The following is a 26358-nucleotide window of genomic DNA, read 5'->3' as shown; positions in this document are numbered from 1 at the left end:
AAAGCAATATTCAGAAGAAATCCTGTTAGAGGTCTGTTTGAAAAGAGGAATGGCTGGGGAAAGTCTTATCTTCAGGTACTTTTAGGCAACTAACTAGTGATTAAAGACACAAGTGCCAAAGACCCTAAGATTATTCACACATCCAAGTCCCACAGGACTAAGTAAAAGAGATTCTAGAACTAGAAAGATTGAAGTGACTGAATTTCCTTTTGATCCCAAAAGGTTGTTACTCTCACCATTGCCAGCAAAACATCATTGCTTTGGGGAAATCAAACTGCCTTCATCAGGAAATATTGAGGGATAATATGTGATGGGACTTGATTGTCCTGTTAGATTGGCAGCTTGCCCTGACCTGGGCTGAACCTAGCATGTAGAAGGGAAAAGCACTCTCGAAAGAGAGATCCTGAGATTTCTTCATATCTTGCAGTTAGAAGAAAACAGTTCAGGGTCCATGTGTATTACCATCTCCCAATGTTTTCTATCTCTTTGTGGGTGTGTTTGTGAGCACATGTGTACACAGTATTTTCAGACTGGGGAATCTGAAAATACTGATAGAAAGGGGAGTGTGCAGGACTCCTGGTTGTGAGTTTCTCAAACTTACCATGGAGTGTTTACTTTTGGATTAATGTGTTGTGCTGGAAAAGAAAAAATGAGAATGGCTAATAGGAGGAGCTGCAACATTGAACTTTGTTTCCCAGCAGTGAGTGGGAAGAGGGCTTTGCTTCTTAGAACTCCAAGGATAACTGAAAGCAGAGGCCAAAGAGGGCAGGGTTGGGGCACTGAAAAATGGCAGATAAATAAAAGAAACTTTGGTGCGGGGCTCACCTGGCTGGAGAATATTTATGTGGCAATGAATCATGAAGGTGCTAAGGATAAAAAGAACCCAATGGGTCCATGAAGAAGAATAGCAAAAACAGGTAAAACGCTAAAATTATTGGACACCTGAGGGAGACAGACTCAAGGTCATTGGTAACTGGAATAAAAAAGCAACTCATTCATTCCTCATGTTTGCCTATCTACCTTCCTTCCTCTACCCAATATTTAATTCTCGATAAACTTAATGTTCTAAATATGGAGTGTACATCTTATCTCAAGGGCTTGATTCTCTCTCTTCTGCTGATTTCAAAACCTTGTGTGCATCCCAGAGTTGAGATCATAAAGACTTGTGCAGAGAGGGCAACATTTGGGGCTCACAGAGGAGAAGTTAATCTGTGAACTTAAAATGAAGAAAACATTTTTACTAAATGTGTAATCAAAACTAGAAATGAGCATAGACAGACTCAATATTTATTTAAGAAGAAAAAACAGAGGCTAGGTTTGCTGGCTAATCTTTTGTTGGCTTACTTATGGGTCCGTGATCAGCACTGTCAGGCAGCTGCACACCCATGCTTTGTAAAAGGTTGGAAGCAGGTCCTGCCAGTCCAGCTTGGGAACTATAGGATTCCAGTATGTTTGAAACCAGGTTCAGGTCTATATCCACTGGTGTCATAACAGATCCTCCTGCACCAGAATCTTCCTCCTCTGAATTGTTACTGGCAGTCTGGGATAGAGGCTCCTTGTTCATGGAGGGAAAAGAAAATCATGGTACAATATGCTATTAGGTTGGATGGTAGTTACATTAAAAAGCTAAGTAAGCAACAATGTAAAATTGATTTCCATATTAGAAAGGAAATTCCCTTGATAGAAAATAAAAATGAAGTCTAATAATAAACTATGTAATTGAACACACATATTAAAATTTGGTTCTGAAGATTAAAACACACTTCTTCCTAGGATAAGTTTCTGCAGATTAAATGGATTTCTTCCCGATTTTGAAATAGCCCAAGGGAGATAACCAGAATTAAGGAGGTAACTTTATAGCTTGCCTAAGAGTTTTAAAAGAAATAAACAGAAAAATGAACATTAAAAAAAAAAGAATCTAAATTTTCTCTACGTGAAAGAAGTGAGATTTCTTCCCTACCCACAATCCCCACCCCAATGAGAAAACAAAATAAAAACCTGAGGCCTGGGCTTCCCTGGTGGCGCAGTGGTTGAGAGTCCGCCTGCCGATGCAGGGGACACGGGTTCATGCCCAGGTCCGGGAGGATCCCACATGCCGTGGAGCAGCTGGGCCAGTGAGCCACTGCCGCTGCGCCTGTGCGTCCGGAGCCTGTGCTCCGCAGCGGGAGAGGCCACAGCAGTGAGAGGCCCACGCACCACAAAATAAATAAATAAATAAATAAACAAAACAAACAAACAAAAAACCTGAGGCCTTGTGGGATCCAACCACAGAGACTGTGAATTGGTACTTGAGCCTCTGATTTCATAGGCTGAGGAAAGAATTTGAGAGATTGCAGCTTGATCTATAGATTTTTATATCTTTGCTACCCAAAGTGTGGTCCATGGACCAGCAGCACATCCATCACTTGGGAACTTGTTAGAAATATAAAATCTCAGGCCCACCCTAGACATACTTAACCAAAATCTATATTTTAACAAGATCTTCAGGTGGTTCATATTCACATTAAAACCTAATGTATGGTTTCTAGTAGGTTTTGGCAATACTAAAAGTGATTAGTTTTAAATGTGGTTAAGATGATCAAAGCAAGGGGAATGACATTAATTAAGGGCTCATTATGGGTTTTACTGTTGTCTCATTTGGTTCTCACGTTCATTCTATGACATGAAGATTATTGGTTAATGGATACATTCACAGTGGATAGCTGAGCTGGATTTCAAACCCCGCCCATGAGACTCCAGGGTCCATTCTCTTTCTATCTGTGGTTAGACAGTGCTGGTATAAAAACTAGGATAAAAACATGAGTGGAAGATAAATTCTAAATTTGGCTCTAAATAAGGGAAACATAAAAAACAAACACTATTAAGACTTGAAAATTACTTGGATATTTAATATCCCTTCTCTTTTTTTAAAATCAATTTAAGCTATTAGTAGGAATATGCAACCACATACTAATTTGAACATATCACATGACTTTAAAAAAAATCCTGATAGATAACATAGAATAAGTAATATAGTCAAGCTTATGTTTAAGAAAATCAGTAATCCGTCAGCCTACCAGTGTTAGGAAAAAATTAGCATTCTTATTTATTCAAATTAAAAAATTCATCACAGAAAATTATCATGAATCAAATAGAAAAAAAGAAAAGAAAAACTAAGATAAAATATGGTTTTAGCTATCCTTTGTACTAGACTCAAAAGGGAAAGAGGTTGAACACACACATACCATTTGCTTCTGGGTGGTGAAACTTTTGCCAATGCTGGTATGTGCGAGTTCCTGGTCCATCTGGGCCATGTATGACTTGAGATCAGCAAGAGTTCCTTTTACAGATGCTTCTTCCCCAGGCTCCTGTGTTTTAAGATCCAAGTCATCATCACTATCTAAACATTCAGAGTCTTCCTCATCCAGTTCATCAGAGTCTGAGTCATGGGGCCTTGAACCTACATAGACCCCAACACAGAAAGAGCCACTCATTAAATTTTTTTGGAGTGATTACACATCTCAAAAGAATTAGAATGTTATCTAAAATGTTATCAAAAAAGAGCGAATATTAGGCAAACTACTTCAGAAAAATCCCCTCCAGAAAATGGTACTGCTGGCAAACACTTGCAGAAAAGTACACAGCCTGAGCTGAAAGATTCAGCTTTTTCTTTTTAATGTGAATTCAATTAATTAAAATTTTTTACGTAAAAAATTTAAAAATTACATAATCCAGGAATACATTTTGATGTAAACATTCAAGTTATGCAGAATTGTCTCACGCTTCACTCTCTTCCCAGAGTTAAAGATCTTTTCACAGTTCAGTGGGTACCCAGACCTTTATTTATGCAATTCTGTGTGTGTGTGTATATGTACATATATATAAAACACATTTGTTATATATATACATATTGAACTATGGTTTGCTTTTCTACCTTTTTTTTTTGTAAAACTGAACTATAATCCAATTTTTGCTACTACAATGTTGCAATCACCATCTTAGCATATATAACTTTTTCATAAATTAAATTCCTGGAAGTGAAATAGCTCAGTCAAAGTTTATGAACATTCTGGAGTACCAAACTGCCTTGAGAAAAGACAACTTACAATTCTACTCCCACAGTTTGACAGTGCTCATTTCTCCAACTCTTGAGAAAACTGGCTATTATCAATCTTTTAAATTTTTGCCAATATGGTGGGCAAAAAAAAAGTTCTTATTTTTATTGTGTATTTACTTGCTTACTAGAAACAGTTAACTATTTTCAAATATTTATTGATTATATTTATTCTTCAAGGCCTGTTTATATTTATTGATTATATTTATTCTTCAAAGCCTGTTTATATCCTTTGTTGATTTTTTTTAAAACTGGGCTATTTGTGTTTTTATTATTAGTGTATATGTGCAGTATGTCTAAAAGAGAAAAAAAAACAGTGTAATACAGGAGCCCATGTAAAACCCTATCTAAACACACAGCATTCATTCATTCAACAAAGATTTAATGAACAGCTATGTCAGGCACTAAGCAAAGCATCCTCTGCAAAATCATTCAATAGGGCAATAATTAATGGTTGAAAGCAACTCAAAATCATTAAAAAAAAAAAAAAGCAAATGAGATCCAATGCTCCAATGCTCTAGCAATTGCTATACTACTTACACTTGCAAAATGAAAATAAACATCACACTGTAACTCACCTAAGATCTTATCAAAATAATTAAGAAAAGAATCTGCATCAAAAGTGACTGGAGCCTCAGAATGTTCTCTGTAAGATTAAAGGAAAAAGACAATTTATCCCAAACAAAACTCTTTGAAACTTTTTCTAAACTGGTGCCATTCTTAGGAACACTCCAGATATATACTCTCAAAAGAGGCACAGAAAGGAAAACTGTAGTTTCAGTTTTAAAAATTATGCTTACTGACAGGGCAACAGAAATGGGAAAGATTGATGAAATAAAAGTAAAAACTGCACTTTGATTATGCACATTTAATTTACGCTGATTTAGGGATCTACCCACCCTCCACCTCCCATAAAATATATCTAACATTAGCAGAAGTTGTTATTTATCCAAGTTCATTTAAATAAAGTTTATCTGGGCTTCCCTGGTGGTACAGTGGTTGAGAGGCCACAACAGTGAGAGGCCCGCGTACCACAAAAAAAAAAAAAAAAAAGGCTTAAATAAAGTTTATCTTTTTTAAGAACCAAGTCTTTAAAAATAAGTAAGAACAAACCTTCCCTTATCTCTGCTTTCTCAAAGAGAGAATACTAAACATAAACTTTAATCTTCTCATGAGGCTAACGAGCATCAACATTAATGAAGAGATATTTGCTGTGCAAGTAACAATTCTATCTACCTTTTTTCCCTATTACTTGCCAAATGTAACATCTCATTTCTTCTGTTATTATTTCTTCCTCTGATAAACACTTTTATCCTCCTCTTTTGAGTCTGAAGCTTCCAATCTGCTTGAGGGTGGGAGATCAGAAGTCTGAGCTTGATGAGAACTAGAAGTTAGGAGTCAATAAAATTCTGAGTAAAAATCTAAAGAATAAAGTACATGGTTGCCCTGCACAGCTCTGGGGTGGTGGCCTTTACATCTGCTAAGTGGTCTCTTTGGCTTACTTCAAGGATCATAAGGGATCAGGTTACTAGAAATCTGACTCCAGATAAGTAAGTTATCATAGTACTAGGCACCAAAAGAGGAAAACAGAGCAGTAAAAATCATTTATTTAAAAAAAAAATTTAAACAAAGAAAAAGGAAAAGAAAGAGAGAGAGAACTGGCAATGACTGGATGATGTCAACATATAGGCCATAACCATTTAGGTATTTATACTTTAACACAAATTACCGAGGCAGCTCTGCTCCTTTGTGGGTTGAGACTTTGGATATGAAAGCTTTCATGCTCTCTGAGACTTGAGTTAAGTCATAGTTCTCCTCCTGCCCCTTGGAAACGGGCTCTGGTTCTTTTTTACCAGCAGCTTCCTGCAGCAGCTGGTCCAGCTGATCTGGTGAGAGATCTAACCACTGGTCATCTGAAAAAGAAGCATGACACTGCCATACTATACTCACATGACAGGTACTCTCAGGAAAGGACCCTCTGAGACTTAGTGGAATGTTTCAATTCTCTCTAACCCCTCTGCTCTATCCTGGTCCATCACTCACCATCTTCTGGGGGAAGATTAGCTTCTTCTTTCTTAAGCTCTTCTATATCAAATGGTATTGTCTGTAATAACGTTAAGATTTCTTCACCTGGGCTCATAGCATGAGAGCTATAAAAAATCAAAGACATGGGTATTTAATGAGAGCTTAGAATAATAATCACGAAAACAGAGTATTTTAAAGTTGGAAGGGATTATCTAGTTTAATTTGTTTTTAAACATTTGTTTAGGACACAGAATCCTTTTTCTCAAAATTCCACCAGAAACTCTAAAATATAAAAGTGCTCAAAGAAAAATTGCTCTGGGGAGTTCCCTGGTGGTCCAGTGGTTGCACTTGGCACTTTCGCTGCCGCGGGTTCAATCCCTGATCAGGGAACTAAGATCCCACAAGCTGGATGATGCAGCCAAAAAAAAGAAAAACTGCTTTGTACAGGAAAAGAAATCATCAACAAAATGAAAAGGCAACCTACAGAATGGGAGAAAATATTCACTAACCATACATATGATTCAGGGTTAATATCTAAAATATATAAAGAACTCATAACAGCAAAAAACCTCCCAAGCAATCTGATTTAAAAATAGGCAGAGGAACTGAACAGACATTTTTCCAAAGAAGACATACAAGACACGAAAAGGTGCTCAACATCAACTAATCATCAGGGAAATGCAAATAAAAACCACAATGAGATACTACTTCACACCTGTCAGAACGGCTATCATCAAAAAGACAAGAGAGATCATGTGTTGGCAAGAATGTGGAGAAAAGGGGACTCCCTGGTGGTCCAGTGGTTAAGATTCCACTCTCCCAATGCAGGGGGCATGGGATAGATCCCTGGTCGGGGAAGATCCCACATGCCACGTGGTGTGGCCAAAAAAAAGAAAGAATGTGGACGAAAGGGAACCCTTGTGCACTGTTGGTGGGAATGCAAACTGATACAGCCACTATGGAATACAGTATGGAGGTTCCTCAAAAAATTAAAAACACAGCCACCATATGACCCAGCAATCCCACTTCTGGGTATTTATCCAAAGAAAATGAAAACAGGATCTCAAAGAGATGTCTGCACACCCGTATTCCCTGCAGCATTATTCACAATAGCTAAGACTGGAAACAAGTGTCCATCAACAGATAAATGGATAAAGATGTGAATAAACAGACGGATAGATAGTGATTACATACACACAATGGAATATTATTCAGCCATGAGAAAGAAAGAAATCCTGCCATTTGCAACAACATGGATGTAACCTAAAGGCATTAGGCTAAATGCAATAAGCTAGACAGAGAAAGTAAAATACTGCATGGTATCACTTATATGTGGAATCTAAAAGAAAAGTCAAACTCATGGAAACAGAATAAAAAAGTGGTTGTCAGGGACTTGGGATGAGGGATATAAGCAGAGGCTGGTAAAAAGACAAACTTTCAGCTATAAGATAAATACAGTCATAGGATCTAATGTAAAACATGGTTACTAGCGTTGATAACACAGTATTACATAATTGAAATCTGCTAAGAGAGCAAAAATTATTCTCACACACATACACAAAAAATAAATATGTGGGGCTTCCCTGGTGGTGCCGTGGTTAAGAATCCACCTGCCAGCACAGGGGACATGGGTTTGAGCCCTGGTCCAGGGAGATCCCACATGCCACGGAGCAACTAAGCCCATGAGCCACAACTACTGAGCCTGTGCTTTAGAGCCCGTGAGCCACAACCACTGAGCCTGTGAGCCACAACTACTGAAGCCTGTGCGCCTAGAGCCCATGCTCCACAACAAGAGAAGCCACTGCAATGAGAAGCCCGCGCACTGCAACGAAGAGTAGACCCCGCTCGCTGCAACTAGAGAAAGCCTGCGCACAGCAACGAAGACCCAATGCAGCCAAAAAAAATAATAATAATAAATAAATATGTGAGGTGATGAATTTATTAATTAACTCGGTGGTGGGAATCTTTCCATAATGAATAGGTATATCAAATCACTACGATGACACTTTAAATATCTTATAATTTTGTAATTCTGTCAATTACACCTCAGTAAAGCTAAAAAAAAAAAAAAAAAAACCTGAAAGACTGCTTTGATTGAAATGGACGCTGGAGGCTCAGAGACCTGCCCATTCTGCCTTCCCCTTTGGATCTGCAGCAGGCTCCATGGAACACTATCATGAAGCTGATGATTTACTATCACTCTTTCGATTTATATATATCATATATACGAGGAAAAGAAAACCCAGAAGAAAATATGAACAAAAATTAATCTAACATGCATAAAGTATGAACAAAATTTAATCTGTCAGGGCTTCCCTGGTGGCACAGTGGTTAAGAATCCGCCTGCCAATGCAGGGGACATGGGTCCGGGAAGATCCCACATGCCGCGGAGCAAATAAGCCTGTGCGCCACAACTACTGAGGCTGCGCTCTAGAGTCCGCAAGTCACAACTACCGAGCCCGCGTGCCATGACTACTGAAGCCCGTGCGCCTAGAACCTGTGCTCCACAACAAGAGAAGCCACCGCAATGAGAAGCGCGCGCACTGCAAGGAAGAGTAGCCCCCGCTTGCCGCCACTAGAGAAAGCCTGCGCGCAGCAGCAAAGACCCAATGCAGCCAAAAAATAAACAAAACAAAAATTAATCTATCATATATTAAATGCTAGGCTAGCACTTCAAATACATTTTCTTTATTATTAGATTGCTAGGCTAGCACTTCAAATACATTTTCTTTATTATTAGATTGACTTCCCCACCAGGGAAGTCCTCAAATACACTTTCACATTTAGCCTTCTACTTACTATTATGAGGAGGTAATAATCCTGTTTTACAAATGAGAAAACCAGAGCCCAGTGAATTTCTATAAGTTTTGAAAGGTCATTTAGTTGGACAGAGCAAAGGCTTGAAATCAAGTCTTCTGATACTATTTTGTGCTCCTCCTACTATAAACTGATAATGAAATACACACAGATTATTTACATGATGAGTGAGTTATTTTGTGATGGTGATGTGATTTGTTATATAAGTTCATGGAACCCTGTCTGAACTATTTATAATGGAGCAAATCAAGTTACATAATGGACTTGCATTCATTTAATAAACATTTGCACACCCTGCTAACTCATGTGGGTAACAGGAAACTGTCCCTACTCCATAATATGTAAATATTACTAGGAGAGAGAAAAGAAATATACAAATAATCATAATAAATTACGAACATATAAAGTCACAGACGAATAGCAAATGCTATCAATACAAAGAATCATAGGAGGGATTCCCTGGTGGTGCAGTGGTTAAGAGTCCGCCAGCCAGTGAGGTTCGATCCCTGGCCCAGGAAGATCCCACATGCTGCGGAGCAACTAAGCCCATGCGCCACAACTACTGAGCCTGCGCTCTAGAGCCCGCAAGCCACAACTACTGAGCCTACGTGCCAATAACTACTGAGTCTGAGTGCTACAAGTACTGAAGCCCACACGCCTAGAGCCTGTGCTCCACAACAAGAGGAGCCACGACAATGAGAAGCCCATGCACCGCAACGAAGAGTAGCCCCCACTTGCCACAACTAGAGAAAGCCCGTGCGCAGCAACGAAGACCCACCACAGCCAAAAATAAAAACAAATAAAAACAAACAAACAAAACAAGAGTCATAGGAGAAGGTAATTATTCACTGGGGTGGAGGCAGAGAAGTTTAAAAAAAAAAGAGAGATAATGGAAGAAGTTGAGTTAGGCCTTAAAGAATCAAGAGGATTTTGACAGGTAAGATAGGGTAGAGAAACTATGCAAGGGGATAAATGAGCATTTGTATAGAGGCAGGGAAGTGAGGAACATGTTCAGAGAGCAAATGGGGTTCAGTTTGGCTTAAGGGTGGAATCCGAGGCTGAATAGATGGGCTGGGATGACAGCACAGCAAGCGTGAAATGGCTAAGTTTAGACTCAATGAAATAAGGAGTGGGTGATCACTGATGGCTTCTTTGTTATTTTTAATTTTTGTTTTATGAGATTTAAATAATATAGACAAGTTGAAAAGGTAATACAATAAATGCCCATATCTCTACCACCCAGAATTATAATATTGTTATACTTATCTCTAGTCTAATTATATGATTGCATTTATACATTTAACATAAAAACCAAACTAGTAATATGTACGTGTACTTACAAAAAAATATGATAGATAAAGTTAGTTTCCTTTGATGATCAACACTCCCAGTTCCAATCCATTTCTCTGCTACCCAAAGGTGATTGCTCTCACAAGAATCCTCCTGGGCCACTGAGTGTGTGTGTGAGACAGAGAGACAGAGAGACAGAGAGAGAGAGATCGAGATAGAGATCGAGACAGAGACAGAGAGAGTGTGTGTGTACTATTTGTTGTATTTACTGTTTTGTTCTCTTTACCTGAAATGTTATTCCCTCAAATACCTGTCTGCCTCATTCCCTCACTTCCCTAGATCTCTTCTGAAAGAAAAACTCCTTGGCCAACCTATCTAGAAGAGCAGCCCTTATATCTCTCCCCCCAAACGCTGCTTTTTCTTCAAAGTACTCATTACCATCTAACATCATATAATGGTTTACCATCTTTCTCCTACACTAGTATATAAGCTCCATAAGGGCAGGGAGACTTTGGGTTCACTTGCTGCATTCCCAGTGCCTGGAATAGGGCCTGGCACATAGGAGATAATAAGTATTTATTGAGTGAATATAGATACATGTATCTATACATAATACATGATATTTTGTGTATTTTTACAATTTATATGCATAGCACCCGTATTTTACAAATTTACAACTTGCTTTTTCCCTCAACATTATGTTTCTGAAATCTATTCATTTAGACCAGTGGTTCTCAACTGGGGACAATCTGGCAATGTCTGGTGACATTTTTGGTTGTCACAATTGGTGGGGAGAGGGGAGCCAGTCCTACTGGAATTTACTGGGTAGAGGCCAGGGATTTTGCTTCACCTCATACTAATGCACAGGACAGTCCCCCACAGCAAAGAATTAAGTGGTCCAAAGTGTCAACAGTGTCAAGGTTGAGAAATCCTGAATTAGATTTATGGATATTTAGCTAATCTCTGATTAACTAATGGAAGTAGGCCATCATGTAAATACACTGCAATTCATTTATCTACTATTGATGGACACTTAGATTGTTTGTAATTTTTCACTATTACAATCTCTAATAATTTTTAGGAGACGGGAGTAACATGATTAAAGACATACTTCAAGCAGATTCTCCTGGCTCTAATGGTTGAATTGGAAGAGAAGAGTCTCTAGAGGTTGAGAAACAAGTTTAGGTGTAGCCATAGTTCAAGAATTAAAGTAAGTAGAGTAGCTAGCTGGGCAGTAAGGAAAAAGAATGCAAGACACAAGATAATAGTAGACAGGATCTAAGGACTGGATCCAAGGAGAGAGAGGAGGTCTGGGTGATAAGGAGGATGGTGGTACTATTAAAAGACAGTAGGAAACAGTCTATGATATTAATTCAGCTAATAAAAAAGAACATTGGGAAGTAAAGAAGAGGTCTGGAGGGAGATGTGAGTTTGGTTTCAAACTGTCTAGAAGTTATCCTGGTTTGGTGAATGGGAGCCTCTTCTGCAACACTCATTAAAATGTTGGATATTTAAGCTATTTGCAATAAGTAAATTATGGTCCATTTGCTAAAATGCTGTGTGGTTATTTAAAACTATGCTTATCAAAACTTTTTAAGGTCATGGAAAATGTAAGATTGTAACGAGTAAAAATTATGAACAGGATACAAGATTTCTATATAGTATAAAAAATGTTTAAAAAATCAACCGGTTGATTTTGGCAAATTATTTGGCAAATTATTTAATCTCTCTTGGCCTCGGCTTCTGAGCTGTAAATAGGGAAAATAATAATTGTACCTATTTCATAGGGCTTTAAGGGGGATTAAACAAGTTAGTGGCCTATGCTTTTAAGTACTCAATAAACGTTAGCCATTATATGATGATGATGATGATGATGATGATGACGGTGATGGTGGTGACAGCTGCCAGTGCCAGCAAACTTCTGTAACAACACTTCCTCTCCCTAACCCCTGCTCCTTCAGTAGTCACGAGCCTGGCCATTAACTGTTTAAATATGGAAACTCCAACATCTGCAACTATCTCAAGAGTAAGTAACTCCTTAACCTCTGGCAAGTAATCAATCTGTTCAGGTAGTGATAAACTCACCTTTCTGGCCGGTTTATGGAGAGTTGGAAGTAGTTCTTTGCCATTTCTAGCCTTTCCTGGTACTGAGCAGAACCTTTCATCAGTCCCTAAAAAAATAATAATGCCCATCAGAACATTATATATATGGTATCATTAAAATAACCTGCTCACCAGCAACTTTCAGGGAGGCAGTGTACGATATAATATATTGTTCAAAAATCATGAGGCCTGGGCTTCCCTGGTGGCGCAGTGGTTGGGAGTCCGCCTGCCGATGCAGGGAACACGGGTTCGTGCCCCGTTCCGGGAAGATCCCACATGCCGCGGAGCGGCTGGGCTCGTGAGCCATGGCCGCTGAGCCTGCGCCTCCGGAGCCTGTGCTCCGCAATGGGGGAGGCCACAACAGTGAGAGGCCCGTGTACCAAAAAAAAAAAAAAAATCATGAGGCCTGAGTCCTAGTCCCTGTTTTGTCACTGATGTACCTGTTTGGGCTCCAGTTTCTTCAAAAAAGGGACTAGGTTAAATGTAGTGGTCCCTCATCCTTTTCACCATTAAGGGCCTCTTTCCAATTTGGAAGGTTTTCTATCATTTTCTATTATTTAACTCATTATTAAGAAATAATTGATTAACTAGTAATTAATTTATAAAGCAAAGTACAAATTGAGCCAAAAAGTAGCATAATCCCACCTTAACTACCATTTCTATCTTTCACATGCATGTTTATGGTGGCATTCATACTTAATATTTTATATTCTTTAAAAAATATACTGTAATATAAGCAGTTTTCCATACCACTACACAGTCTTTAAAATCATCATATTCTTAAGGACTTTTCTACTTCTTGGATGTTTCCTTAAAGTAGATGATTTATTTTTATTTTTTTAATTAATTAATTAATTAATTATTTATTTTTGGTTGCATTGGGTCTTTGTTGCTGCGCAGGCTTCTCATTGTGGTGGCTTCTCTTGTGGAGCATGGGCTCTAGGTGCGCGGGCTTGGTAGTTGTGGCTCGTGGGATCTAGAGCACAGACTCAGTAGTTGTGGCACACTGGCTTAGTTGCTCCGTGGCATGTGGGATCCTCCCGGACCAGGACTCAAACCCATGTTCTCTGCATTGGTAGGTGGATTCTGAACCACTGTACCACCAGGGAAGCCCAAAGTAGATGATTTAAATTGAAGGTTCCAAGTTTGAACCTTTCTATAGTTCTTGGAATACACTATCAAATTACTTCCCAGTTAAGGTTCTAACTATTACGATGTTATCAGCAATGTATAGGTGTATTATTTTCACTATATTCTCAACAGCACTGAATATCATTCATATTCTTTTTACACATGTGAAAAACAGTCTTTATTATTATGTTAATATGGTTATCTTTACTACTTGTGAGAGTGAATTTTTTTTTTTCAGTACGCGGGCCTCTCACTGTTGTGGCCTCTCCTGTTGCGGAGCACAGGCTCCGGACGCGCAGGCTCAGCAGCCATGGCTCACGGGTCCAGCGGCTCCGCGGCCTGTGGGATCTTCCCGGACCGGGGCACGAACCCATGTCCCCTGCATCGTCAGGCGGACTCTCAACCACTGCGCCACCGGGGAAGCCCGAGAGTGAATATTTTAAGAGAAATTTAGTAGTTGTCTTTTTGCAATTTTTTTTTTTTTGGAGTATAGCTGCTTTACACTGCTGTGTCAGTTTCTGCTGTACAGCAAAGTGAATCAGCCATACGTATACACATATCCCCTCTTTTTTGGATTTCCTTCCCATTTAGGTCAGGTAAATTTTTAATCCATGTCTCTGCTAACTTTTCTATTTGGTGTCTTCATGTTTGCTTTATAGATTTGTGCAAGTTGTTCATCTGATACAAATAATAACTTTTATCACTTTATATAGATGTTATTATTTCTTCTAAAATATTGGAAACAGTTTATAGACACTCCCTCATTACCACCAAGCTAGAATGGTGCCTTTCAACTCTAGTTCCTACAATTATGTCACACGTTAAATATGGACATAGAACTTTAATTCACTGGCTTGACTTACCCTGGATTGTCCAATTTAAAAAATGCATTGCAAGTCCTACCTTAAAGTAATCATTCTTTTTCAGACTTTCAAGGAAGCCAGCCCAGAGCGGTGAGGTAGTCACAAGAGATTTCTTGGCATCAGAAAAATGTGGGCTACATTTGGAGCATAAGATCTCAAATCCATGAGCCTAGATGGAAAAGATAGAATTTTTATTATTAGGTTAATTTCTTTCCATTTAACCACACTCAAGAACTAGGTGATTGGACACATGGGTATGTGGACATTTAAAACACTTTCTGAATTTTAGGAAAAAAAAATCTGACTTTATTTCCAAGTTTCTTAATCTCTACAGATCAAAAATTATAAAGGGGAAGCAAATAATACAAAACAAAGATTCTTATTCTCCTCAAAGAGATTTCTTTTCTCACTAATTAAAAAACTAGAAATTTAAACTTATTTCTTGTTTGCTTAAAAAAGGCTTGCAAGGCAGAAATAGAGACACAGATGTAGAGAAGAAATGTATGGACACCAAGGGGGGAAAGTGGAGGGGTAAGTGGGGGGGTGGTGGTGGGATGAATTGGGAGATTGGGATTGACATGTATACACTAATATGTTTAAAACAGATAACTAATAAGAACCTGCTGTATAAAAATAAAATAAAATTCACAGAAAAAAGGCTTGCAAAAGGTTTCTTGTCTAACAGAATTATAAATGAATTAAACATAGTCTCAGGCATAGTAAACGGAGGGAATCACTTCATTTTAAGAGTCCTTTGGCTAAAAAATATAACAAATGCACATGGCAAAATAATTCTAATAGGGGGCTTCCCTGATCACTCTAGAGAAAACTGTCACCAATTCCTTACATATCCTTTCAGAAGTAATCTATGCACTCAAGCAGATATGTGTGTGTCTGCATATGTCCATCCTCCTACTCCATCCCTTTTATCACTAAATGGCAACATACACACTGCTCTGAACCCTGCTTCTCACTTAGTGATATACCTTGGAGATCATTTCATATGAGCATATATAAATTTATCCATCCCACTTCATGGACAGACCATAATTTATCCAACTACTCCTCTACTAACAGACATTTCGGTAGTTTCCAATCTTCTGCTACTATAAACAATGCTTTCATGAGTATCCTCGTACGTCTTTGTGCACAAGTAAAATATATGGAGGATAGATTTCTGGAAGTGAAAATGCTGAGAAGGGTTTGTGCATTTTAAATGTTATGGAAAGTGACAAACTGTTCTAAGAGACTGATTCAACTTATATTCCTATCGATAATGTTTGAGGGTACCTCTTTATGTATTTTTACAAACCCAGTATGTATTATCAAACTTATGGATACTTGCCAATCAAATGGTGAAAAATACTATTTTGTAGCTTTAAACTGCATTTCTTTCATTATGAGCAAGTGTCAACATTTTTCATAAAAATCATTTGTATTTCCTTTTCTGTGGACTGTTAATGGTTTCTGATGATTTTTTGATTGATTAGTACTATTTTTTTATATTGAATTGTGGGAATGCTATATATTAGATAAATCAACTTTTGTCATTTACTAGTTTTTTTACTCTTTGTCATTTAAACTGCAAATATAGGGCTTCCCTGGTGGTGCAGTGGTTAAGAATCTGTCTGCCAATGCAGGGGACACAGGTTCGAGCCCTGGTCCAGGAAGATCCCACATGCTGCAGAGCAAATAAGCCCGTGTGCCACGACTAGTAAGCCTGGCTCTAGAGCCCGCGAGCCACAACTACTGAAGCCCACACACCACAACTACTGAAGCCCGTATGCCACAACCACTGAAGCCTGCGCACCTACAGCCCGTGCTCTGCAACAAGAGAAGCCACGCCGATGAGAAGTCCATGCACCGCAACGAACAGTAGCCCCTGCTCGCCACAACTAGAGAAAGCCCACACACAGCAATGAAGACCCAATGCAGCCAAAAATAAAATAAATTTAAATAAATAGCAAATATATTTTACACTTTCACCAAGTTTACTGTCTTTTGACTATATTTATGTTTTTTTCATACAGAAATGCTTTTTTTTTTTTTTTTTTTTGCGGTACGCGGGCCTCTCACTGTTGTGGAGCACAGGCTCCGGATGCGCAGGCTCAGCGGCTGTAGCTCACGGGCCCAGCCACTCCGTGCATATGGGATTTTCCCAGACCAGGGCATGAACCCGTGTTCCCTGCATCGGCAGGCGGACTCTCAACCACTGCGCCACCAGGGAAGCCCGCTTAATTTTTATATTATCCAATTTATCAATCTTTTCTTTCACAGTTTCTAGTTTCAAGTCGTGCTTAGAAAGGCCTTTCCTACTCAGATTTTCAAAGTTTTCCTATGTTTTCTTTCAAATTTTATGGTTTCGTTTTTTTCATTTAAATATTTGGCCCAACTGGAATTTATTTTGGCATAGGTGTGAGGTAATCAACTTTAATTTTTCAGATGGCTTCACAGTTTTATCATCACTTACTGAATAATCCACTTTTCCTTCTTATTTGAAATGCTACATTTTACTACATTCTCACATTAATAGGGTATATATCTAGATTTCTAAGCTCTGTCATTATTCTCTTAAGAGCCCTTTGACATAAAGGAAGAAAATAAAATTTTCTGGTTTAACATTACCAACTTCATGCCCAATTCGTGGGCTCGGTATTGCGGATGAGATGGAGGAGGCAGCCTGTATCCACTCCGCAGGTCTGGCACAAACCTTTGTTGCACCAACTGTGCATATAGACATTTAGTGAAAGTGACCTGGACATTGGGGCACAAAATATGTGAGTCTTTTCCTGAAATTAAAAATTTGAATATAATTTCATAGTTAATAATAACTTCATAGTAACTTCATTTATGGGCTTCATATTCATATAAACGCAAAGAAGATCCAACCTATTTACTGCCTACATTTTTTAGTAACAGCTTTACGGAGATATAGTTCATATACCCATAAAATTTACCTTCACTTGTCTATATTTAGTTATCACTAAGGTAATTCAAATCATTAGTTACATTACACAGCAATTTTGGTGGGTGGATGATATAGAATAATTCTTAATTCTCTGGAAGAAATGAAATGTTTTATTGTTAAGAGGATATAACTACTCAAATAGGGAAAATATGGTCAGAAATAGCTAGGGAACATTGAAATACAAAATAAGGAGTCAGGTCTCTTACAATCTTCCTCCCCTGGACAGGAGAAAAGAAAAAATTTAAAAATGTATATTAACTTGCTATGAGGAAACAGAATATTTCCAATTTTTTTCTAGTGAACAATTAAAAATGTTCCATTTTATTTCCAGTGAGAGAAACTAAATGAACAAGAGAACTAGCTTACCGAAGTCATTATTCGTGTTTCAGGCAAGAATGTCTTGAATATACGACAGGCTCGCAGGTCAATGGGGTCCCGCAGGTAAAATGCCTGGACTCCTGCAGCCACCAATCTGGGGCGCTGCTTTAGCACTGCTACAATGCCAGCTGGAAGGAAGCAGTGTGCTTGATGAAGGGAGGCTTTAATTTTTTCTGGGTATCTGTGACAGGTAACATAATTATTTTTATTTTATGACATGTAAACATCCAGGATTCTTATACCATTTACTTCCCCCTTAACATTTTCTCTTGTCTTGGTTCACCAAGAGTGAGATGGAAAAAGTGACAAGAGAGGTGAAGATAAAGATACTGTAGGGAATTCCCTGGCAGTCCAGTGGTTAGGATTTGGCACTTTCACTGCCAGCGGCCCAGGATCAATCCCTAGTCGTGGAACTAAGATCCTGCAAGCTGCGTGGCCAAAAAAATTAATTAATTAAAAAAAAAGATACTGTATATACTAAAGACTACAAGACGGAAGAGAGATAGAAAAAGCGGGAAGAAATGGAAAATAAAGAAAAGGGATTAAGGTGGCCCAATAAAAAATAAAATCAGAATTTATTCTCCTAAAAAATGGTACAAAGTGTACTGAAGCGAAGCTAAAAGAAATGTTTAATACTGTTAAGACCTGAATGGTGCTAAACATTTAATAGGCACCCACATTTGAATGGCTGAATTATTATGTTATTAGACTAAGGTATTCTCTTCTGAATAGAGCCTAAGGTGCTCCACCTAGGTCAAAGAATCCCATATATACTCCAAGAACCACAGAAAAAGCCTGAACACAATTGTGCTCACTTAGGTTTCCATTTATAAAGGTCTGAAAATTTCTATCTATGGATCTACATAATACTTAGCCATAATATCTAAGGTAAATAAATGCAAAACTATTGGGCCTATGACACTTTTAAATGGAAATTAAAAGATACATCTGTTTCCTGATTTTAAAACACGTAAGTTTAATTTGTTGGTCAATTTCACGAAGGATGAAGACAGCATGAAAATTAGCATTAATTTAGGTGAAAGAAATTCCAGATTCAACAGAAGACTTGAGCGACATGAAATCAAAAGGCTCCTTGACTAGCAGTGAAAGTGTTATTTTTCTTACCCTCTGATGCGTCTATTCACAGCAGCTCGTATAGATTCTGAAGCCAAAATTTTTTCTGGGTGTGTTGAGATTATATTCAGTGCTTGTGAGATTGTTTGGAGTGTGGTCGGTAACCAGGATACTGCTCCAGGTTTCTTTGGTGCAGGAATAATGCACAACTCCCCATGATGGAAAAACACCTGCAAAATGATGTTTTAATTTTCATACCAGGCAGTGACAAACTCTCGGTGCATATGAAAATGTTGCAACATGATTTCACCTCTGTAGATTTTCCAAACTTGGATATACTTACCCTATTGGCACTATTATCAGGATCCAACCATTTAGGGAGAAAGTCAGCAGCTTCTATTAACAAGAATTCACCGTCATTGTCTTCAATCCTAATGCAAAAGAATTTCTAACTTTATATTCAAAAAAGCACATATTTGCTAATAATCAAACAAATTTGTTCTAATACATTTTCTCTTTCATCTTAGTAAATATATGAGTATGTACCATGTGTAGATTTCTATAATTAAGCAAAATGTTTAAGATACCACTAAGCACTGAAGGAGACTCTAAGATTGTAAGGAGGAATTCCTTAGGTGAGGGTGACAAGGAGAGAAAAATAAGTACATAAATAAATAACAATAGAAAAAAATATGGAAAATATATAAAGTACTATGGGGTTTCAAAAGAAAAAAAATCACGTATAGCCAAGATTAGGAAAACCTTTATGGAGGAGGTATTACTGGACCTTGAAAGATAATTTTGTTTTGCCTCATTTGCATGACTTTTAAAAAATTTAAATTTCTGAATAGATAATACAGTCACATGGTTAAAACTTTAAAAAAATACATAAAAAGTTATACAATGAAAAAGTCTCCTTCCTGCTTTTGTATCTATATGCACAACCCCTCCACCATTGTTATTTCTTGTTTATCCTTCTAGAGTTTGCTTATGTGTAATCCATCCAATAGGAATATAAATTCTTTCTTCTCTTGTTGCACAAAAGGTAGCATATCATATATACTGTTCTAGATTTTTTTTAACTTTTAATGGGTGGAGATAACAATATACGGAGAAAAGGAGAGATGTTCTTGGGAGAGAGAAGAGCATAAGCAAAATCATGGAGGTAGCAAAGTTAAGGTAGATATTTGAAGAATGACAACGAGTAAAGAACAAGACTAGAAAAGCACAGTTATATAATTTTGTGAAGAGCTTTAAATGTTGGCAGAATCAATGAGAATGAGTTGAATTTTATAGACAAAATGAATGAAAGGTTTTAGAGAAGCGTAGTAAAATGGTTCGAGCTCTACTTTAGGAATATTAATCTGGCAGAGACATACAGGAAAAACTTCTTCCTTTTTCTAATTTTTAAAAAAACCCCGACAAGACAGTAGATGCCTATTAAAGAGCTTTAGGGGCCTAGTGTGTAGGTATGAACCATCATTACATGTATAAAAATCAGAATCAGCACATGAAAGGTATTGCCCCCTTCTTATTATCCTAGTAAAGATAGAAACTACTATTTTTGTGTCTGTTCATTTAAAATTCTATCATTCATTAAAAAATTATTGCTATGTATTTGTAGGTATGGTAACAGTAGTGTTTGTTATCTCTTAGATTTACATCCTGAAGTATTTAAAAATCAAATGGCATAATACTGGAGATCTGCTTTAAAATAATCTTGCTATGTGATGGGGGAGTGGGGAAGGAAGTAAATGAAATAAGAATCACCAGGAGTTGATAATTACTGAAGCTGGGTGATGGGTACATGAAGGTACCCATCTCTCTACTTTTATGTATGCCCGAAATTTTGATATAATAACAAGTTTCCAAAATTGTTGTTCTTTTTTTCTTCTTGTTCTGCTGGGGAAAAGACTGGGTGGATAGAAGACCAGAATTTGGGGGCCGATGAGGAAAACTAGGACATATGTTAAATGGGTGGAGCGCCCTCTGCTGGCAAAACTTGGGAATTACAGATAATTATCCATTCCTATTTTTAAAACTGAATTAGAATGCACTATCGTCTACTTTGCTTCCTGTCCATAAAATTGCACACTGATTTATCTTTAAATTTCTTCTGTATATGATTTCTCATAAAATATAGCTATAGTCTAATAGAGGAAGACACAGTAAAGAAATCTGTGAAATATGCATATCTGAGATGAATTTCTTTTTTTAAAGACACAAGAAATTTGACGGTGATTACTTTTGGGAAGTCAGAGCAGTACACCCTTTTGTATTGTTTGAATTTTATTTACCATGTGTATTTGTTCTTTCATAACAAGAAGAAAAAGAGAAAATCTAAAATAAGCAGGTTTTGTTTGAAATTTTTTTGAAGTTGAACTCTCAAATGATTCTTTAATTCTTCTTCAAGAAAAGGAAGTCACAAGAGAAAAGGAAGAAAATACAGAAGTCACATTTAAAATCTACATCCCAAGTTTGTACAATTTCCACCAGACTACAGAAAAAAATACTACTAAATGGATAAAAATGTAGTCATTTTCAATAATAGAATTCCTTTAGAATTATTAATAAAGCTATAATACCTTGCTACTAACTCTGGAAATTCCTTTGTAATTTGCTTTACTATATAAACAATAAACCATTCATCCTCAATGTTATCTCCAAACTTTGTCATGCCAAATATATGAGCAGGAACACCTCCTAAAAACAAGAGAAAAGCAATCATATAACCAAATAAATATACCAGTGCAAATAAAAGTACAAGTAATCATTCAATTAAACAAACATTTATTGACTGGCTATGCTCCAGGTACTATACTGGGAGCTGGGGTTGCAATCCTGAACAAGATACAAGAAGCTTATTCTTGAGGAGCTTAGGGTCTAGACAACAGGAGATAGACAACCAAGCATCACAAAACAAGATGATGAACAGAGGTATACACTGAGGGCTATGTGAGCATAAAGTATGTGATATCGGAGCTACACTCATCTGGAGGAATGGCCAGAAGTAGGCTTTCCAGAAAGAGAGAACATGTGCATGTGCAAAAACACAGAGGCATGACAGACAATAGCGTGGTTCTGGGAATGTCAGCAGAAATTTTCAAACAAGTGCATTATCCAAAAATATGTAGAACTTAAACAAGACACTCAGACAACCAATGGGTCAAAGAAGAAATCACAAGGGAAATTAGACAATATCTTGAGACAAATGAAAACAAAAACACAACATGCCACAAAGATGCGATGCAGTGAAAGCATTGCTAAGAGGAAGTTTATAGTTATAAAAGATGTCAAATCAACAACCTAACTTTATACCTTAAGAAACTTAGAAAAAGAAGAAAAAACTAAACTCAAAGCTAAAGGAAGGAAATAATGAAGATTAGAGCAGAGATAAATGAAATAGAGAATAGAAAAACAATATTTAAAAAATCAACTAAACAGAGTTGGTTTGTTTAAAAGATCAACAAAATTGACAAAACTTTAGTTAGATTAACTAAGAAAAAAGAGAAAAGACTCAAATAACTAAAATCAGAAATGAAAGAGGGGATATTACAACCTATGCCACAGAAATAAAGAGGACTGTAAGAGAATACCATGAACAATTGTACATCAGCAAACTGGATAACTTAGAAGAAATGCATAAATTCCTGGAAACACACAAATTATCAAGACTGGATTGTGCAGAAATAGAAAATCTGAACAGATCTATAACTAGTAAGGAAATTGAATTAGTAATCAGAAACTTCTGCACAAAGAAAAGCCCAGGACTAGATGACTTCACTGGAGAATTCTACCACACATTTAAAGAAGAATTAACATCAATCCTCCTCAAACTCTTACCAAAAAACTGAAGAGGAGGAAACATTCCCAAACTCATTTTATGAGGCCAGCATTACCCTAATACTAAAGTCAGACAAAGGCAATACAAGAAAACTACAGACCAATACCCCTGATGAATAATGATGCAGAAATCCTCAACAAAACACTAGCAAACTGAATTCAACAACACATTGAAAGGATTGTACACCATGACCCAGTGGGATTTATTCCTGGAATGTAAGGATGATTTGACACAAGAAAACCAACCAATGTAATATACCATATTAACAGAATGAAGGTCAAACAAGTGTAGTGCGGAGTGTCTCAAGAGCTACCACGGCAAAAAGAATCCCCAAACAGGTGGGAAGAACTGCCCAACCAACTCTTCTCCCTACTCCAGATTTCCCAAGTTTCATCAAGTATAGAAGCTCCAGTTAGGGTGTCTATTTTTATCTACCTTACATATTAAACTTCAATTTGAATTTCATCCAGAAGCAATGAGGAACTCCTGAAGGATGTTAGGCAGGAGAGTGACATGATCAAATTTGTGTTTTACAAAGGTAACTGGCAACAGGGTCAGGAACTGCAGACACTGGAACCAGAGAGGTTAGTTAGGTGGCTACTGTAGTCTTCCAGATGAAGAGATCAAGGGGGCCTAGACTGTAGCCAAACAGATGTAGAGAGGGGTCATATTTTAGGAGTAATCACACTAGGATTTAGTGCCTGACTGAACATGGTGAAGTGAGGAGTTGAGGATGATTCTGAATTACTAACAAGCTTGATAACTAGGTGGCTAGCAATCCCATTAAGCAAGACAAGAAAACACTGTGTAAAAATGATTTTCTAGAAAAAAGGTAGGGAATTGGTTTTGGCTGTGCTAATGGGACAGTGTTCTTGCCAATAAATATGACGTGTTTCAGTGAATAGGTGTTTAATAAAATTAACGTTTTGCATTTGGCAACTGCTAGCCAAAAGGAAACAGATAAGCACTAAATTGAGAGCCAGAATGATGGTATCACAAGATGCCACGCTCCTGATCTGAAATAAGACCCCACAGAAGTCACTGCATGAGTAGAGCCTTGGTCACCTATCCATGATTCATTTTAGTAAAGTTATAAGAAATGACAGGACAAAGTACCATATTTGGCCAGAGGTCAGATCTCAAGCACTGACAATACAGGGAAGCAGTGAAGGAACCTCAAAATGCTTCCAAGTGGCAAATAATGGTCATTTAGCTCAATTATTTCTCTTTATAAGCCAAGCAGAGCCACTCTTAGATCCTTACCAAAACAACTATGTGAAAGGCAGCCTAGTAAACATACTATCAAGACTGAGGAATACAGAGTAACAGCTAAAAGAACTATGGTTAAGGAAGCCAGATGCCTGAACCTGTTTAGTATAGGTACCTAGATACATTATGGCATAGTAATTAAAGTTCAAAAGAAGAACCATGGCTTAATAATGTTGAATATATATTAGTTCCTAAGATAATGAGTATTAGAAAGCATTCATCAACATGAATTAAAAAAAATTTTTTTTAAGTTCAAGGGCTTAACTGAATAGAGGCAAACACCATAAAAAGCTCAGGATATAAATCTCCTGACAGGGTTTCCCTGGTGGCACAGTGGTTAAGAATCCGCCTGCCAATGCAGGGGACACGGGTTCAATTCCTGGTCTGGGAAGATCCCACATGCCGTGGAGCAACTAAGCCTGTGCGCCACAACTACTGAGCTTGCACTCCAGAGCCCAGAAGCCACAACTACTGAGCCCGCATGCCACAGCTACCGAAGCCCACGCACCTAGAGCCCATGCTCCACAACGAGAAGCCACCGCAATGAGAAGCCCGCACACCTCAATAAACAGTAGCCCCCGCTCGCTGCAACTAGAGAAAGCCCACACGCAACAACAAAGACCCAACACAGCCAAAAATAAATAAATTAATTAATTAAAAAAAAATCTCCTAACACTGAATGAACTATGGACTATTATACATCACTGTTGCCAGAATGACATTAAAAGTCACACATATCAAAGCAAAATAAGCAAAAGAGCCTTACCTTTCCCAGGTTTATATTTGAGATTGAAAGGCTGATTCTGCCAGATATAGGGGACCAGCATAGGTGCAAACTGGGTCATTATCTTCTCAATGTACTTTTGAAGAATCTCTCTGTGTTCTTCTGGGTCCCTTGGTTCATCTGGTATCAGGAACAGGTGGTATTCTACAGTGTCTTCCACTGTAGCAAACTTCATATTTTCCTCCATTCTTCTTTGAAAGCTACATTTAAAGTTTCAATAATATAAACCGTATAGAATAATGTAGAAGTAATATCCCATTCCCTGAACTATGCTAGGCAATTCCATTAATGTTGTTTCCCAAAATTCAGTTATCCACATAATATCGTCATGATTTTTGCCTTGACCACATACCAACTATAATAACATTTATTTAACATACTTTTAATGACATTGTTATACTTACGATTACATTAAAGGAACTTTTGATATAATACAATAAATGGAAATCCAATACCACATTCCCAAACTAATAAGTATGTAAGAATAAAATAAAAACTGTTTGCCCTTGCACTAGCAGTGGTGTGTATAACACACTTTTAGAAACACTGAAATAACATCTTTTGAAACACTATCACAAGTCCCAGTTCTACCAGTAGTCCCAGTTGTGTTATTCTGGGCATTTCACTTTCTTCCTGGGGCTTTTTCCTTAATTGTAGATTAAGGCTGTTACTGTATCGTCTCTATAATCCGTACCTCGTTTAAATTTCTATTATTTAAATTTTCTGAAAAGCAATCTCCCTTACTCTGCAGAATAAAATCTCTCCCGTTGTATGGCATAGAGGAATTCAAAACTACAAAACATTCATGCCCTATCATTTCACCCCCAAATAATCTGCCCATGGCTCTTGATCCTACAACTATCTATCCTAAATTTTCCCCCTTCTCAGGTCTCAAAGGGTATAGCTCTGGTATATTAGGAGGTGGTAAATAACTATTTTCTAAGGGTTCCCTTTACAAACAAAAGTACTAGCTCACTATTGCTTCCAGGTGAGGCTTGGTAAAGGAAGACACTGTTTTGGATTATCCACTTTACGGCTGCAATTCGATTTTTAGACTTGTTTTTCTAACGGAGTAGTAAAACGAGGTCGAGAGGAACTTGCATCTTTTATCCAGACACTCATTCGCTACTTTCTGTTCAAATCATCATTTGGCCTTTTAACCCTGGTAGACAGATGCTAACTACCCACCCGAGGACTATAAGGGGCTTTGAGATCACTCAGGCTGACTCCACACTGTACATATGAGAAAACACTAGAAGGGTCTTTGAGATCACTCAGGCTAATTCCACACTGTACATATGAGACACCGGGAGCACAGCAAGAGAAGCAACCAAGCAGCAGAGGCCTGACTTGGGAGTCTAGAGCTTTCTACTCAGACTAGGCGCTCTCCTTCATCCAACAAAATGAAGCCAATTCCGCTTACGGTTCTAGGGCCTGGGCCTCTCCGACAAGTCTCTGCTGTGGCACCTTTCCTCAGCCGCCTCTCCTATCACGTGAGCTGGTCGGGAGCTGCCAGCAGCAGCCAAAGCCTGGCTCAGACGGGGTCCACACGCTCCTCTGGGACCAGAAGACAGCAGAAACTCTGAAAGTCAGAAACCGGCTCAGCCTCGGAACCCCGGGCGTCGCCCCTGTTGCGCGTCGGCGAGAGCATTAGGTGGGTGCCCGTGTGCCTTCGTCACTTCCGGCTCCACGGGGAAGCAAGGAGGGCGGAAGACTAGG

General features: G+C 38.0%; 1 protein-coding gene across 1 annotated transcript; it reads right to left on the bottom strand.

Annotated features, from left to right (window-relative positions):
* Positions 1-1258: 1258 nt before the first annotated feature.
* ECD (ecdysoneless cell cycle regulator) lies at positions 1259-26302 on the bottom strand. The gene is made up of 14 exons (XM_079900836.1): positions 26063-26302; positions 24622-24839; positions 21328-21445; positions 19086-19173; positions 18794-18972; positions 17657-17849; positions 16948-17076; positions 14363-14491; positions 12311-12396; positions 6137-6243; positions 5823-6006; positions 4672-4739; positions 3225-3439; positions 1259-1555 (listed from the first exon to the last, which is right to left on the bottom strand). The coding sequence occupies exons 2-14, from the start codon at positions 24824-24826 to the stop codon at positions 1325-1327; spliced, it is 1932 nt and encodes a 643-aa protein (XP_079756962.1). The 5' UTR covers positions 24827-24839; positions 26063-26302; the 3' UTR covers positions 1259-1324.
* Between the last annotated feature and the right edge of the window lie 56 nt (positions 26303-26358).

Source organism: Stenella coeruleoalba (genome assembly GCF_951394435.1).
Source record: "Stenella coeruleoalba genome assembly, chromosome: 16".
NCBI lineage: Eukaryota > Metazoa > Chordata > Mammalia > Artiodactyla > Delphinidae > Stenella > Stenella coeruleoalba.
This window is presented reverse-complemented; position numbering and strand designations above follow the sequence as displayed.